This window comes from Nesoenas mayeri (assembly GCF_963082525.1).
Source record: "Nesoenas mayeri genome assembly, chromosome: 4".
In the NCBI taxonomy this organism is placed as follows: domain Eukaryota; kingdom Metazoa; phylum Chordata; class Aves; order Columbiformes; family Columbidae; genus Nesoenas; species Nesoenas mayeri.
The window spans coordinates 24,074,546-24,092,616 of record NC_137540.1 but is presented as its reverse complement, the minus strand read 5'-3'; the positions used below and the strand labels follow the sequence as shown (position 1 = coordinate 24,092,616).

The 18,071-nt window shown below is 43.2% G+C and overlaps 1 protein-coding gene across 1 annotated transcript in view; it reads left to right on the top strand.

Moving 5' to 3' along the window:
- AFF1 (ALF transcription elongation factor 1) overlaps window positions 1-18,071 on the top strand; it is a 103,539-nt gene that overhangs the window by 55,884 nt on the left and 29,584 nt on the right. Inside the window, exons 4-7 of the mRNA XM_080343533.1 lie at window positions 8,773-8,817; window positions 14,189-14,275; window positions 15,087-15,123; window positions 15,495-15,546. Coding sequence (XP_080199659.1) covers window positions 8,773-8,817; window positions 14,189-14,275; window positions 15,087-15,123; window positions 15,495-15,546 — 221 coding nt within the window. The remainder of the gene's footprint in view (window positions 1-8,772; window positions 8,818-14,188; window positions 14,276-15,086; window positions 15,124-15,494; window positions 15,547-18,071) is intronic.

Here is an 18,071-nt window from a genome sequence, read left to right as displayed (position 1 = left end):
CATGCTGATAGTTTGCTTGCAGGCTGGTGCCTGTCTGACTATAAATGATTTTAATCACAAATGTGTTCACACAGCCTTCATATTTGTTCTGAGACATACTCTTCTGAATAGATAACTAGAAAATTGTTGCTTCAGGTTTCCCTGACAGTAGCTTTGTCACCCCATCCTCCAAAAAAAGGCGGAATAAAGTAAGCCAGGTTTCAGATCATTGGACTTGTCTTTGTATCATGGATATATTTTAATTTGGTTTGTGATATGGAACATTTAAACATCCTTGACAGAGAATCTGCTTGATGTTTGGTGTTCCTCATGATAGCATGCAAAAATATTTATGTATTTATGTGTTTGTTTTGATCAACAACACAATTCAAGCTTCAGATTTTGGCAACATTTTTCAATATGTAGCAGAACATTATTGCATCCATAGTCAAATTAGTAGAAACTTGTTTAAAATAAGTCTTGTCTCATTTGTTGACTAGGTCATTTTGAAAATGTGCTCTGTGTGTGCATGCATCTCACGTACGTCTGTAGTATGGTGAGGGTGGGTTTCTAACTGCACAAAAATGTGAGTGGAAAGTTGCTTTGAAGAGCAAACTAGCCTGTTATCCCTTGCATGATGGTGTGCAAGTAGGGGAGTCCAGCTAATGTGCAAGATTTCCTGCTCTTGGCTGGTTGAATATGTACAGGAGAAGCAAGGACAGGATGGTGGGTTTTGGTCCCGTTTTTGTCCTGCCTGATGTTTTCAAGCAAACCCTTCATGTGTATATAGTTTTGTGATCTTCATTGCATTCAAATGGCAAAAGCCTGGGCAGTTGACAAGAAAAAATAAAGATAAGTAAGAATAGTAAATGTGATAATAAATGGGAAGCAGCTGTACATGTGAAAGTGGTTTTTGTTGGTTTTTTTTTTAGCATGAACAGGTGACCTTCTCTGCTTATACTCTGCTGATAGCTGCAGTGGCAAAGCTCTCATTAGGAAACAAAGAAAACTGACAACACAATGAAGGGCAATGAACTCGTAATTGGCTTTTCTTATTCTTGCTGAACTGCTGGCTTGGGTTTTTCTCAGCACTAATAATTTAGTCTGAAATTGGACAAAGCTGGAATACTTGAGCTACACACACGGACACATTGCAAATCCTTTTAGATGAGGAGCAGATACCAGGCAGTGGATGAAATGCAGACGTGCTGTAGCTGCTCTTCAGCTACCCCACCTGGCTATCTACAGGCAGTGGTTTCACCTGTGACGGCAAAGCACAAGGGCTTGTTTGTGCACTGGGTGTCAGAGAGGCAGCTCCAAACGGGCTGTGACAGCAGAGGCATGCAGATAAGCAGCCTTGTGGAAATTACGGAGATGAGAAGGAACAGAAAGGTCTGCAACACCTTAATGCTTGCCCGAAAGGCAGCCCGTATCCGTTCCAGTTAATGTCTGCTTCCAGACCTCCCATCCTCATCTCTGCATGAGTTATACGTTGTTACCGCCGCTGGCCTGGTTTGAGCCCACACATCTCAGTGATGCCAATCAGTGACCTCTGAAATAATGCATGGCCAGCTCTCTCTTGGAGACGATTTTTTTTGACAGCCTGCTTGAAACTATTCTGGCACGGCTTCCTGACAAGGCAAGCTATTTAAAAACCAGGGAGAAAGCTTCAACCCCCTCCAGTTCCACACGTGCGAGCCGTACAGTCCTTAAGCTCCTTTTGACACATGTGGCAGAGCAGGATAAAATTGTGTGCTGTAATTTTTAATGGAATGCCTTTTAAAAAAAGAAGCAACCTTAGAAGCTCTTCAGCCCCATCCTCATTAGCAAAAAAAGTCACTGCTTATTTCTTGTAGTATCTATGGCAAAACCTGTTATTTGAAAATGCCCAGTTTCTGAGTTTCCTGGCTTTGGCCAGTGGTCCCTCCTGCTGTGACAGTCTGGTGGGTGTCGCTGTCAGCAGGAGAAGAGCTCTGTGTGGGGACAACTGATGCTGTCCCTTCCTTGCATTACCCCCCGGCTGGGGTACCACATGGCTGCTGGTTACCAGTCAGGTGCCCACACATTATCGTGGCCAGTGGAGTGTCTCATTTGTGTACCAGGTGGTTCATCGAGCAGTTGAGTCCAGTTTTGGGTGATTCTTATTATCCCAATTTCTTCATTCATCTCCCTTTAGCATATCTAAGAGAGCTGTGCAAGGCTCAGGATGTGAGCAGAGCCTTGCGCTCATGAAATTCTGTGGTTTTTTGAATTGCTGGCGAAGAGGGGGACTTGGAGGTACTTCTGAGAGTTCCGTCGCACAGTTGCTATGCAGCTTGAATTGAGAGCCTGCACAGATTTTAAATTGTTTTCTAAATTAAGAGCTCCTTCTCTTCTTTTGTGGGTATGTGCACCTGTGCATTTTTGCAAGCCTGTTGTAGTAAAGGCAGACTAGTTCCTCATAGAACTTCTAGGGCTCCTTATGTTAGTGTAGATGCTTGAAATTATGTGGGCCCTGATCCTGAAGTCCTTTTCAGCTCAGGATAAAAGTAGTACTGAATCCTTCAGTGGCTGGTTTGTTGTTGTTGGCGGGTTTTTTTGTGGGCTTGGTTTGGTTTACTTTTAATGGGCAAGGTTAAATCCCATTGCATAGTCAAATCAGCAGATTGCGTGCTACCCAAGTTCGTACGGGAAGGGCACCATGCAAAATCTTTCACAGCCAAATATTAATAGGTGCTTTAACTGTTAATTTGGCTTCTTTTCATCTCCTGTAGCATAAGAAAAGCTACTGTTCATGTGGTTAAATGCATTATGGTTCAGAAGACAAATATTTAACTTCCTCAAAGGAAGCATGATGCTATGGAGCAAAGCAAAACTCTCCTCATCTGGTCAGCTGCAGGAGGCTGACATGTAGATTATAATTCCTGCAGGTCTCTAGCCTTTTAAGTTGTTTATGCTCCGAAAGAGTGAAGGGACCGTTAATGTTTTTATCACTCTGGTAAAGAAACTGCATTAAAATTTACCACCTGAGAATGTGGTATTGATATACATTTTTGGTTTCTGTAACCATACATTGGCTTTCTGGATACGTTATTATGTTGTGCTGTGTGCAAGTAAGTGAGCAGAAAAGGAGTTGCTGGAATCTGTAGGAATTTATCAATTAATATCTCTGAAGTAAGTTTATCAACTGTGTTTTGCCAGCACGAAAACGAGTATGACAGTGTTGTCTGAAATGGGGAGACCTCATCGCTTTCTACACTACCTGAAAGGAGGTTGTAGCATGGAGGGGGTTGGTCTCTTCTCCAGAATAGCAAGTGATAGAACAAGAGGAAATGACCTCAAGTTGCACCAGGGGAGGTTTAGATTGGATATTAAGAAAGAATTCTTCACAGAAGGGTTTGTCAGGCATTGGAACAGGCTGCCCAGGGAAGTGGTGGAGTCACCATCCCTGGAGGTGTTTAAAAGGTGTTTAGATGACGTTCTTAGGGACACGGTTTAGTGCTAGAATTAGGTTAGGTTATGGTTGGACTCAATGATCCTGAGGGTCTCTTCCAAGTGAAATAGTTTTATGATTCTATGAAAGGACTCTGAATGACTCTGTCATTCCCCACATTGTTATCTGGGCATATGTGTACTTGCAGATATGAGAGGTTTCCAAAGTAGTGTATGCTAAATGATGCTAAATTTTAGTAGATGCTAAATGAAGTGCTTAACTCCTTCATTCAGAAATCCAAAACAAAACAAAAAAAATCCCACCCACCCCACCCTGAAGTACCTCTTTTATGTATTTGAACTTTAACAGGTATCTGCATAGTGATTTCTTTTTGGCTGAGGTCACTAGTAGTGAGAAAAAAGGAAGGGGGAGAGAGTGGATATGGCATTTGGGTGTCACTGGTCTGAGCTGTTATGTTGAACCACAAGGTTGGAGTGAAGTGCTTTCCAGACAACTCCAGCTGTGCTTGGTGGTACTTCAGGCTGTAGCCTTGTAGCGCTGTCTCTTGGTAACCTTGAAATGATATGCGTTTGCAAAATATTACTTGGCCTTCATCAGCTAGTTTTACAGGTTGGCAAATTGGAAAAATGAATAAATTGCAAAAAGTATAAAAAGGGGAGGATCTGGCAGTGTCTCACCATTTTAATAACATGTTGCTTATTATTTAGTAACTGAGGCTTAGAGGTCATATTAATGGTAGTATCTGCATTTTTCCGTAGGCAAAATTTATTTAATGGGTTTGCTTTATGTTTATCCAGCTTTTTGTTCCAAAAACCTTAGAAACAAACTTATTCTTGATATTCTGAAATGTCTGTTTTGCCAATTAAGTCTGTGAATCCTCATCAAAGAGATACTTGATTTTATTTTGATGACCTTGTTAAACCTTTCTTTTTAAGCTTGCAAGGAAGTCAACTATTAAATTAGCCTTGCAAAACTTGTTATGCAAATTAATCAATCCAGATTCTGCTCTCATCTTATGTTGTCAAATAATTTCAAATCTATCCCTTAATTTATGTAACAGGCATGAAACATGTTACACAGTCTGTGTCTAGCTGTTCACTTGGATTTTTTTGAGTGAGCACTGCAAATTACAAAGTGGCATTATAGTTTCTTCGGCCTGCTCTCTTAAAGTAGTTTTCTGGCTTTCTGAACAAGATTTCTTTCCAAGTTATATCTATTTATTTGACCTCTCCAGAATATGTGCCTGTATCAGCAGAGGAGCTGGGCTGGAGTCTTGGGCCAAATGTGAGAACCCACCCACAGCTGGATGTGTGTCTGAGCTCTGGTGGTGCTTTCTGCTGGGGGAGGTGTAAATGGAGAGATGTGCTCCTCTGCATGCGTTTTCAGAGGCTGTGACATCACTGGGAGTTGGGACTTCACTAGAGCAAAACCACATTTGGAACATAAATTCATATTATTGCTCAGAGGGGTGGCTGTTGCTGAAGTGCAGCACCAGTTTGAATGGGAATGTTGGCATTAAAAAGCAAAACTCAAACACCCGGTGACTCAGTAGTTCTGGATGTCCGTAATTGCAAAAGGCTTGACCTCGGCCATCAGAATGTTTTGTGAGTGGCACTTGGAGGTGTCTGCATCGTTCCCAAACTGACAGCAAGCATGAATGTGGCATGAGGAAATCTGAGCTGGAGACTGTGCAGATGACAGTGTCAGCCAGAAAATGTGTGCAGGGCTTAAATGGAGTTGTCTGTGTGGAGTGTATTACAGCATTCCCTGTAAAGGCTGCAAAACTGCTAGCAGGAATAGACAGTAATGTGTAATATTTAATCTTCTACACCCACAGTCCTCAGTGGAGCTGATGTCCTTTCAGTGATTTCTTTGCCTTTAGGGCTTTTTAAGTCTTCTTCAAGCAACATTGTATTTCTCATTTTCCCTTAACTCTTTTCTTAAAACTGGCAAAAGGACAGCCCTTACCTGCTGGGTGGTAATTGTGGTTTCATGATAGTTGCTAGGGTGAAACAAAACCGAGATGTGACTTGAAGAAAACAAAGGGGGCAAATAATTACTCAGCATGCAGAAAAGCCCAGCTCCTTCGGCCACTGCAGGCGCAGGTTGTAAGAGACGGGGAGCGCTGGGACATCACAGCTCAGATGGAGTGATGGGGTGCGTGCCCTCTCTCTCTGCACCACTGGGTTTGGGGCACAAGGACTGTGATTTTCTGCAGCCTCGTGGTAGAAATGAGAGTCTCAGTCCTACCTGAGACACAGGAGGGTTCCCTGGTGCAGTCAAATGGCTCTGCCCAATTCCCTTGTGGTTTTGGCACTGAAAAAAAAATTTATGTGTTTCCAAACAGTCTCTGATATTAATCTCTCGAGCAAGTGTTTTACCATGTGCTTGATATGGGTACTGCAAGTCTGTTTGTGGGCAACGGTTTTGTTTGCACATTTTGTTGTGCATTTTACTGCTGGTGAAAGTGTCATTCAGTTTTTCAGTCTTACAGTGTAGCGGGATAGCAGAACAGAGAATAAAGATGGCTGAAAACCCATGCTCTTCAGGGAGAGTCTCTAGCAGGGGCGTAAGTTTCATAGTGTATCTTATCAGTAAACTGTTAGCCAAAGACAAAAGCAATCCTGAGCATCCCTGTCCCTTTATGTGTTGTATCTCTCCTGCACATATTTTGGGGGTGTGTACTTAAACATTGTGTCATTAAAAAAAACCAAAGTCTTAGTGCTACCAGTGCAGGCTTGTCCAGTCCTAGTTCAGTGTCATGTGTTTTCTTTACTTTAAATTTTGTGCCCCGAAAAAGAAAGCCCTTTCTGCTAAGCAACTGGACCTGTGAAGAACAGCAGACAGTCACTGAGCAGTGATTCTCCTGACTATTGCACTGTAAATACTCATTGTATGTAAACCTGTACTAATTCCAGAGCCTCATCAAGCTTATCTGAAAGGACTTCAGGAAGGGATGTGAGTTGTTTGGGAAGGATAAGAGACATCCAAACTGGCTGTTGCAGATGCTCTCTGACTCTCAGGTTAAGTGAATTCCACTTTTGTCATCAGTTATCACCTCATAAAACTTAAGTTTCTGGAATGGGAGGAGCAAACAGAACTTGATTTGTTGCTATTGATCTATTGTAGAGGAAGGTTTTGAATATAGTCCAGGCAAGGGTCTTGATTTCTTATCTGTTTTGTGGGAAGGATTTTTATTGTGGTGCTCTCACAGAGTGTCTCCAGAGCTTTCTGAACTAATCTGCTTGTTGAATGCTGTTTTTGTGATATGCAAGTTTATTTACCACTCATGAAATTAAGAAGTAACTTAGGTGGTTGACCTACTGGTTTAAGGTTGCTAGGAAGGAAAAGAAGGATCTCTTTTTTGCACCATGAGCTGCGAAGTGTGGTAGAAGTTCCCTGCTCTGTCCTCTCCAGTCCCTCCTCCTGCCTGCTCTGGGTGCTCCTGCAAGCCTGGCTGGATCCCGGCGCCTCGCTTTCCCTGCCGTTACTCATCCAGCTGTGCCTCAGCTTCTGTTTGTGTTGGGGTAAGTAAGGTCAGAAGCAGCTATCCATGCGTGATTTTTTGAAGAAAAGTCAAATCTTTGTCAAGTGAGCACTGCCTCGATGAAAGCTTTATATAGACTTAGACAAATGACGTTACAGGGGAAAGAGATTCCTCATCTCCTCTTCCCCCTCCAATATAAATAGTGCAGCATATGGGAAACAGATGAGTGGCCTTTCTATGAGAGCACTAAGGACACTTCTTGACTTTATTATAGTGTTTGCTTGCTTTGCTGTTTACCTTGTCTGGAGAAGATTCTTTTGATCATGCACTGTAGTTCACTGTCCTTTTCCTACAACACAGGAATCATCTTCCTGACTTTCTCTTTAATCAGTTATGCAGATTGCTGGACATTTCCATTGAATTTCCTATTTATAGGCAAGAAGCTGGTCTTGGATGTACTTTGCTGGTTATAAGTACTCAGCTGCAGCTGCATCCACTCTGTTCAGGGGCATGGCCGCTCACTTGGCAGTGCCATTACTCTTCTTGTCCCCACGTGCCTGGGGAGCAGGAGATGTTCGCTGGGCTCATCTCAGCCCTGCCTTGCTCACCAGTAACCACACTGCCCATGCGTGGTGTTGTGTGCAGGGGGGTGTTCTGTCAGGAGCTGCTGAGTGGTTTTGCTGTTGCATTAAAAGCAGATGTACATGTTTGCACAAGCTGCAATGTCTACTCTTTGTTCCATAACTGGCAAATATTAGAATTGCTTTTGCTTTGTACTCTTCCCCAGAGCTTTGTCGTGCTGCACTTGTGAGCCTGGTTGAAGGCGGCTGTGGGTGCTGCTGGGGCTGTTGACTGGTCCTCTTGAGGTGGTGTTGGTGGAGGACCAGGGTGCTGCCAGGGGGCTGGCCTCTCTTCAGAGCTGCTCACCATGCTTGTGTTGGGGAGGCCTTGCCAGGCAGGTGTGTGGGGGTCACTGCCTGGGCTCCAGTGAAGCATAGGGGACTCCATCTAAACATGAGGAGAAAGTTCTTTCCTTTGAGGGTGCCAGAGCACTGGAACAGGCTCCCAAGGAGAGGTTGTGGAGTCTCCTTCTCTGGAGACATTCAGAACCCACCTGGATGCATTCCTGTGTGATCTGTTATAGGTGACCCTGCCTTAGCAGGTGGGTTGGACTACATGGTCTACAGAGGTCCCTTCCAGCCCTAGTCATTCTGTGATTCTGTGAAATGGTTCGGGGGAGGTGCAGGGGCAATCCCTCCATCTAGATTATATGCAGCCTCTTTCAGGCATTACCATGTTACTCCTACCCAATGGTATGTTCAAGGTTTTATTCTGAACTGCGCAAGTTACAGTTGTATTGCTTTTCTGTTTTTAATGGTGGTTGATGTTTCCATGAGTCCAAGAGCTGGTATTCAAGGGCCTGGTGTATCATTTCTCCAATTAAAACCACCTCAACTTTGCCTTCTCCAAGTTTGGGTCTTTATACTGACTATTTTTTTCTGCTGAGTGCACATGGGTACTTAGAAGGCAAGTCACGAAACAAGGGGAATCCTGTCAGCTGAACAAACGTCATCGTTTAACAAGCTGTTTCTCTTTATGTCATTGCCTCAAGAGATGCTGTTTGGAGACACTTTCCCTCTTTTTCACCTTTCTTACAATGTATCTTCTGCTAAAGACTTGAAAACCACAGGCTTTGTAGAACCTTAACTGCCTTTCTGATGAGCTTTTAATTCTTACTAGCATTTTATTATTAATGAGCTTCCATTAAATGTATAGAACCGTTGGTAGGCAAATATTTGATGAGCGCATCTCTTTGTCTCACGTCAGTTGGTAAAAACAAAGCAAACTCATGTTCCTTCTTTTTTTATTGTAGCAAAACTTCCCCAGTGATGTCCACTCCATTGAAGAAATTTTGAAGGTGGGTGCTCTTAAATAATAGGTCTTTGTGTTTGCTTACATTTTGCACGTGTTTAAGTAGTGTGTGGGAAAAAAAGTATAGCTGTGCTTCTGTTAGCAGATGTTACAATCATTAAAAGTGTTTCTCTGGGTACAGTATGGAGAACTAATGAGAGAAGTGAAACCAGCCAGAGCTGCTCCTTCATCAAGTCAGGGGTTTGTGTTAATGAGCACGTGCTGGATGTTGCTGCCTCTGGTCCATGCTGCCAGCTCGGGCAGCCTGGCTCGGAACAGAAGCATGCACCTGTCCTTCCCATGGTGCTGCCGCTTCTCCTTCGCTGTTCTAGTCCATTCCTGCAAAGCTGAGCTAGCTCTGGTGCAAAACTACCTCTGTAACCCTGTGACAGAATGGGCTCTGAGCAGCACATGGACACTCAGTCACTGGGTCTGAGTAAGTGTCACTCATCCACTGTACATGGTGTCAAAATTCACTGTGACCTGCAAGCCAGTCATGCTGATGCTGAGAAGACAGCTCCTTGATGTCAAGTGTTATTCTGAGACACTGAGGTCCTAATGGAGGTGTTTGGTTTCTGTGATTCACTTCCCTCACTGGTGCTTCAAGCTGCAAAATCCCAATGTTTTTATTGCTGTCAGGAAGCTGTCATTGGGGTAGTGTTTCATCTGAAAGGTACCTGTGCCCAGGTGCTCACTAGCTGCTGCAGTCTGGTTGGTGTCGCAGTACAAATCCCCTGCCTGGAAGTATTACATCCTTTTCTGTTCCATGGGACACCCTGTTTTCTTGCCTATTGGTGATGTATAAACCTATTTCTGTAGCAACCACAGGGAAGCTTGCCCAAAAACATGGAGAGATGTAGTGCAATGTATTGAGGAGTTTATCATCTATGGAAAGATTGCACAGCTACTGAGGGAAGTGAGCAATGAATGGAATGGCGGGAGGGGAGAAAGGAGAAAGCAGGAGTGGGAACAATGCTATCAAATAGCTAGCCAGGTTAGTTGTATTCTGCTTCTAGGTCTTGCACAGAAATCCCTGTAGATTGCTCTGACTCCTGCTTGTTAAGCCAAAAGTAGCAATTTGGTTGTGTTCCTTGTAAATCTTTGCGGTTTATGTTATTCCCATAAATAAGGAAACTAGAGACGCTTCTGAGCTTTCATATTTGTGCCTTGATAAAGAAAGTAGCAATTGTTATTTATGACGGAGTAGAGGTTTTCACACATCAATCTATTTGTTGCCAAAGGTACAAAAATGTGCTTTGCACTAACACGTTCCTCATTAATTTCTTTTAAGCTCCTGAGCAAACTGTGTGTGGTGCAAGCTCATCTAGAGATGCGTTCAGGATCAACGTGGTTCTTAACTTTGGGAGCTGAGCAAAGTGGTAGTGCTGTGTTACTTTGCCATGTTGCTTTTTTTGGGGAACTGGGAGGGAACAGTTGTGATGACAGCCACTCTGGATGGGGGTGTGTGTGCACACATTGAGTACAGAGGAGATGTTGAGCTGGGGAGGAGAACATGAGAGAAGTATTCCTGAGAAGGCAATGAGGGTGGCAGGCCATGTGAATTCACTTCTTAGAGCAACTACATGCTTTTCAGGGTTAAAAACTGGAGGACTGGGAACCAAGAAATTTCTGTCTTGTGGGATTTCAACAAGGTGTTTCTGAATTTCTGAGCCCCGACTTCCTCAAAGGCCTCAACTATATTAACCCCCATTAAAGTATTAATTCAAGTATTAATTTAATAAATTTACTGTCCGGGGGTGGATGAGGAGTGAGTTGAGAGTCTGTGGGTGAGAATTAAGGGGCAGGCTGGCAGGGGTGACACTGTTGTGGGTGTCTATTACAGGCCACCAGATCAGGGTGAGGAGGTTGGTGAGGCCTTCTATGGGCAGCTGAGACAGGCCCCACAGTCAGGGCCCTGGTTGTGGTGGAGGATTTTAGCTTCCCTGATGTTTGCTGGAAGGAGTACTCAGCCAGCCAGCCACAGTCCAGGAGGTTCCTCCAGTGCCTTGACAATAACTTCCTGATGCAAATGGTGGAGGAGCCAACTAGGAGAGGACTGCTGCTGGATCTCATCCTCACTAACAAGGAGGGTCTGGTTGAAGCAGTAAAGGTTGAGGGCTGCCTTGGCTGCAGAGACCATGAGATGGTGGAGTTCAGGATCTCCTGTGGCAGGAACAGAATAGCAAGCAGAATCACAACCCTGGACTTCAGTATGGCCAACTTTGGCCTTTTCAAACAATTGCTAGGGGAAATCCCATGGGCAAGGCTGCCTAGAGGTAAAGGGACCCAAGATAGTTGGTTAGCATTCAGGGACTGCTTCTACCAGGCCCAAGATCAGAGCATCCCGACACGTAGGAAGTCAAGGAAGGGAGCCAGGAGGCCTGCGTGGTTAAACAGAGGAACAGCAGGGCAAAACTCAAGTGGAAGAGGAGAGTTTATAGATCATGGAAGGTGGGGCTGGCCACTTGAATATAAGGCTGTTGTCAGAGGGTGTAGGGAGGCAACTAGGAAAGCTAAGGCCTCCTTAGAATTAAACTTTGCAAGAGGGGTCAAGGACAACAGAAAGAGCTTCTTCAAATACATGGCAGATAAAACTAACACCAGAGGCAATGTAGGCCCACTGATGAATGAGGTGGGTGCCCTGATGACAGAAGATACAGAGAAGGCAGAGTTACTGAATGCCTTCTTTGTGTACACTGCCGGATGCTGTCCTGAGGAGCCCCGTACCCCTGAGGCCCCAGAGGAAGTCAGGACAATGGAGGAGTCTGCCTTGGTTGATGGGGACTGGGTTAAGGACTAATTAAGCTATCTGGACATCCATAAATCTGTGGGTCCATATGGGATGCATCCATGGGTGCTGAGGGAGCTGGTGGACGTCATTGCTGGACCGCTCTCCATCATCTTTGCTAAGTGTTGGGAAACGGGAGAGGTGCCTGAGGACTGGAGGAAAATAAATGTCACTCCAGTCTTCAAAAAGGGCAAGAAGGAGGACCCGGGTAACTATAGACTGGTCGGCCTCACGTCCATCCCTGGAGAGGTGATGGAACAACTTATCTTTGCTGCCATCTCAAGGCATATGAAGGAGAAGAGGATCATTAGGGGCAGTCAACATGGCTTTGCCAAGGGGAAGTCATGCTTAACCAACCTCATAGCTGTTCATGAGGACATAACCAGGTAGATAGGTGATGGCAAAGCAGTGGATGTGGTCTGTCTTGATTTCAGTAAAGCATTTGACAGTCTCCCACAGCATCCTTGCTGCTAAACTGAGGAAGTGTGGTCTGGATGATCAGGTAGTGAGGTGGGCTGTGAACTGGCTGAAGGAAAGAAGCTAGAGAGTTGTGGTCAATGAGATGGACTCTAGTTGGAAGCCTGTATCTAGTGGAATCACTCACGGGTCAGTACTGGGACCAGTATTATTCAATATATTCATCAATGACTTGGATGACCAAGCTGGGAGGAGTGGCTGACACGCCAGAAGGCTGTGCTGCCATCCAGAGACCTGGGCAGGCTGGAGAGTTGGGGCGGGGGAAATTTAATGAAATATAACAAGGGAAAGCGTAGAGTCTTGCACCTGGGTAGGAACAACCCCAGGTTCCAGTATAAGTTGCGGAACGACCTATTAGAGAGCAGCGTAGGGGAAAGGGACCTGGAGGTCCTGGTGGACAGCAGGATGACCATGAGCCAGCACTGTGCCCTTGTGGTCAGTAAGGCCAATGGCATCCTGGGGTGTATTAGAAGGGGTCTGGTTAGTAGTTCAAGAGCAGTTCTCCTTCCCCTCTGCTCTGCTCTGGTGAGACCACATCTGGAATATTGTGTCTAGTTCTGGGCCCCTCAGTTCCAGAAGGACAGGGAACTGCTGGAGAGAGTCCAGTGCAGGGCAACAAAGATGATTAAGGGAGTGAAGCACCTCTCTTATGAGGAAAGGCTGGGGGAGCTGGGTCTCTATAGTTTGGAGAAGAGGAGCCTGAGGGGTGACCTCATTAATATTTATGAATATGTAAGGGGTGCGTGTCAGGAGGATGGAGCCAGGCTCTTCTTGATGACAACCGATGATAGGACAAGGGGTAATGGGTGCAAACTGGAACACAGCAAGTTCTACTTAAATATGAGAAGAACCTTCTTCACGGTCGGGGTGCCAGAGCACTGGAACAGGCTGTCCAGGGGGTTGTGGAGTCTCCTTCTCTGGAGACATTCAAAACCTGCCTGGACACATTCCTGTGTAGCCTCATCTAAGTGTTTGGACTAGATGATCTTTAAAGGTCCCTTCCAATCCCTAGCATTCTGTGAGTCTGTGAAATTAATTTATTTATTAAAGTATTAAATTTTAAAGTATTAAAATATTAAAGTATTTATTGAAGTGTTTTAGTGTATCACGTTGTAGCATAGAGAGTGTTCATCTCCAGAGTAGCAAGTGATAGGACAAGAGGAAATGCCCTTACAGAAAGGGTTGTCGGGCTTTGGAACAGGCTGCCCAGGGAAGTGGTGGAATCACCTTCCCTGGAAGTGTTTAAAAGGCGTTTAAATGACATTCTTAGGGACATGGTTTAGTGCTAGATTTAGATGAGGTTATGGTTGGACTCGATGATCCTGAGGGTTTCTTCCAACCAAAATGATTCTGTGATTCTGTATGTTGAAGACAAAGGTGGTGTCTGTGCTGGGCTTTTCGCCTGTGTTCGTTGCAGTGCAAGCCAAGGCTTGAGCACACTGGGCGGGGCCCAGCTGGTGCCAGAAGAGGCAGGTTGGAGCCTGCTGAGCCCTGTCCCACAGCCATGGTGTTTGTGTTCTGCTTTCACTTGGACCTGTGGCTGGTCTCTTCCTCTGGTTTGAAACTGTGTCCTAGAGCTCTGTGTCAAAGATATATTGCTCGTTTGGAGCAAAAATCCGGTGTTTCAGGCAGAATAACATCAAGAATAGCTGGTGGTGGGAGCACTCTTGCTGACCTCAAGTTAGGAAAAGCCTTTTGGAGCGTTGTTGCTGTAAGGGGATGTCAGAACTTCCATAACAGGAGAGTTCTGTGCTTTGAAAAACCCCAGAACTACTCATATATGAGTTTTATTTACTTTCCCCTTTATTAACTGCGATAGCAGTAAGGCTGAGGACTTATCCTGCAAACACAGTAAGTACTTAAGTCTCTACAAGCTTTGCTGAGGTTGCTGTTACTTGGGCAAGGCAAGAATGCTTGCAGGAAAGGAGCCAAGTCCTCACTGTGGTCTGTGTGCTGCGCTCAAAGGACAGCTTCTTGCTGCAGAACTGTCTCTCGTGCTTGTGGGTTCACAAAGACTTTTTTTGGTATATCCATGTGAATTTCTTAAGCATAAAACTTCACCTATGTCTATCAGCAAAAGCACTGTAAGCCACTTTTTTCAATCTTGTTCCAGGAAATGACCCACTCATGGCCACCTCCTCTGACAGCTATTCATACGCCCAGTACAGCAGAGCCCTCCAAATTTCCATTCCCAACAAAGGTAAAACTGTCTCTTTTTGCTAGGGCTTTTGATAAATTAGAAGAGAGCTTTCTCACTCTTTTGTGTGTTTTCATCTGATTTTTGCCCCCCATTCGCAGACAAAGGCTGTTGAGAGAGTTTATCTTTAGATTAAGTCAGATACATTAAAGCACAATGGATCCTGAGTTATAGAACAACTGCTTTGCAATGTATTGTTTTATTGAGAATTAGATCAGATTGTGGTTCAGAGTAACTGTTTTTGAGTGGGCTATATGGTAGCATAACTATCTTTCCTTTTATTATATTTTTAAGCAAGCTTTGTATTTATCAAATTGCGAGATGTTTGAACCGGGGTGGGGGGGGGGGGGGGGATGAATGAGTAATGTTTCCATGACTTGCGTATTTGTTATAATTGTAGTCTTCAAATGTGACTGCTTTTCAGAAACATTATAAGCACTTCTGTTGCAGCACCAAAAAAAAAAAAAACAACAAACCACCAGCTTTATTTTTATTATTTTTATTGTCAACAACACTATTTGCTGACTGTTAAACAGAAGTGTTTGGCAGCTCTTTTTTTGAAAATATTTCTTAAAAAATGTACATAGCACTAATGTGCTAGTGACACTTTTTTGGTGGCAGTAGCATGTATAATTTCTGTCCATGCTAAGCTTTGCCAGACCAGCTTAAACTATTAGACAAGTCATACTTTGACAAGTTAGTCGAAGCATTTATTACAGTAAGTAACATGTGGAGAACAGATAATCTATACGCTGCTATTAAGAGAGAGATTATTTATTTTATTCTCAATTTGCACTTTGTCATTTCTTTCTAGGAATCACAGCATGTTGGATCTGTAGCACAGAATCAGAGTAAGTAGAAATCCGAAGAAAACACACCATTATGTACAAGTTGACAGATAGTTTTGTGTGTTACATGTTGAGGAGCATGTCAAATGTTTATATTGATTAAGGAGCATGATTTCTTGTGCTTTGTTGAACAGTGATTAATTTAGAAAATGCTTAAGAGATTGTACACGTTCATTACCTACAAATTAAGGCAGCGGTTCAACATAAAACAGTATTTCATTAGGAAACTGCATTTGGAGTGATGAATAATCTCAGTGGCAAAAAATTACATCCTGGAAGAAAGTGACTTCCTAATTTGGTGCTCAGAGATCATAAGGTAAAATATGCTACAAGTGAGGCAAAAAAACCCCAACTGATTCATTTTTGATTTACAGAACAGTATGACGCACCTTCAAAAACGTTGCCTAGTTCTCAGCCAAGAACATCGTAAGTAACGAGACTCAGTTCCTGTGCTCTACTATGCAGTTACTTAAAAGAATTTGGAATTAATTAAAATTTGGGTTACTTGATGTTTCTGGAGATTAAAGTTTTATCAGTTCTGATTTTTCTCAGAAATTTTCAATGCAGGGCGTTTTCACCAACAGAAATGTTACTGTTTCATGATTATAATAGTCATAAACAAAACAATTCTGAAGGAAAAAAACCCCAACTATGAATGTACCAGATTGTGGGGTTTTTCTTCTCTTTTAATTTGTGGCTACTTAACATCTTGTCACACTTTGTCATATTTGAACTACTAATAATGCGTTCAACTGACATAAATTATAAGGAAGACAAACTGATCTATTCTCTGTATCATTTTGAAGCCTTTGAGGGCTGGTAAAGCTACAGCTATGATAACTGTGAAAACTAGATGTGAAATTTAAAAGATATCATATGGTATAACTTCCTGCAAATGCCCAAGGAAAAGTTTTCTAAAAAGTGTTCTTAATTTGACTTTTATATTTGAAAAAAATATATCCCTTTATGGAGGACTTTCTAAAAACCTCAATTTATATTCTAATCATGTCAGCTAGGTGCAAAGTGAGATGAAGATGAAATTTCTGTGGCTTTTTTTGATAGTATGTGTATGTTTTTACTTTTCTTTATATATTTAGTCTTTTCCCTATCATGTTACATTTTCTCTCAGAAGAAAGTTCTTAGAATTTGAGTCTCAGTGTAAGATGTTTGTGTGTAATCACAAAAGTTTTACAAGGCAAGGAAGGAATGCAAACTAATAAATTAATTGCTCCAACAGGAAATTTTAAGTTGGTGGAAATGATTCGTAATCACAATAATATAACTTAATGCTGTCCTAGTAGGTGAAAGTGGTTATCTATTAATTAGGTTAATTACAGAAATTGCTTGCAAGTAGTTTTGTGAGGGCTGACTTGAGTCTTTCAGGATTAACCTGGCCAGATGGCAGCATTGATAGGTTCTGAGCCTCAAGTAATGAATAGAAATCTTTTCACGCCTGGAAGGCTAAGTGGTCCCTGTACAAGGCAATTGCCCAACTATTAAACGCCTGTCAGTTCATGTGATATATAAAGATCTCATGTTACTCCATTATATGTTGTTCCATGGAAGGCTGCAAACTACAGACTACAAAGCTTATTCCACTTTTTTTCCTTATCCTGAACAATTTAATAAAAACAAACAAACAAACCCCAACAAAACTGGGACAGTCACAAGCGAGAGGAAGAGTATCTTTCCATCTCAGTTGAGTTGGTAGGATTTTACTCTCAGGATCAGTAATATCAGTAAAGCCTCTTGGTGCTGTTCCAGCATGGTGCAGAGGAGCCCTCACTGGCTGGGAGTGTGGGATTTTATCATGCTGAGCAGTCACCTGCTCCCTTAATCCATTCTTTGTTTTGTTCCTCCTTTTCCTACCCCAGCTTGCTCCTCCTAAATGATTTATTGGCATTTTCATTGTGCTGTTAAAAATACTATTTTCAGCTGCTCCAGGCTCTGCCTTCCTCCTCAGCTACCCTACAGCCATTGCCTTTATTTCAACTCTTGTCTCCTGCTTGTAAAAATCTCAGCCCAGAGACCTGTAAATTTGGGCACGGTATGTAGCTCTATCCTCAGCCCATGTCCCGTCTGCTTAGCATCCTTATGGGATGAGGCTGAGAGCCAGCACTTGTCTACCAGGGACATGCGTCCCCACGATTTGACAAAGGCAGCTGAAGCAGGAGGAACAGAGTGGCTTAGGTTTACGTCCAAAATGGAGAGAAATGATATTTGCTGAAGGACTTCCTCTACATCTTTCCCTTGAACTTCTGCATCCATTCTTTCTTGTTTTGTTTTTGTTTTCATTTGCACAACAGGACTTTCTTTCTTTGCTGTTCAAAGCCCACGTGGCTGTCTGAAAATCCAGCTGCCATGAGTAGCTCGCCTTAGAAAGTGTAGCTGACTGAAAACAAACAGCGTTTGTGCTGCTTAATTAGAGGTTGAAATCCCGGTGCATCTGCATGCCCAAATTAAGCATTCAGCTTTACAGAGCGTGCAAGGGTTTCCCAGATGGCTTTCATTCTTGAATACAGCCCCAAAGTCAGCACCTGGCTGCACTGGAATGGAAGTAGCCCTTCTTTTTTGAAAGGGGAGATGCCAAGCTCATTCTTGGTATGCATCTTTAACCCAGCTGGCAGAGAGGAACCAGCCTGTGCTTTCAGCAGGGTTGTTTGGCAAGGGATATTAATTTTAGCGCTGCTTCTGTCACTAAAAGAGCTCTTTTTAAATAGCTTTACAGGGAGACTGGTGTATATATAAGCTGCAAAGAACAGGGCCATCAAGTGAAAACTAGGCATCTATTAGCTCCTCAGCTAATTAAAACCTTAAAATTCTTAAAGCAGATTTATTTTCTTTAACTAGGCTATTAACCAATTTGTTGAAACCTTGTTTTGGGGAAACTGGCTTTGTTTATCCTTGCCAAAGTGTGACTCATTTAAACTTTTAGTCTTCTTCCGTGATCT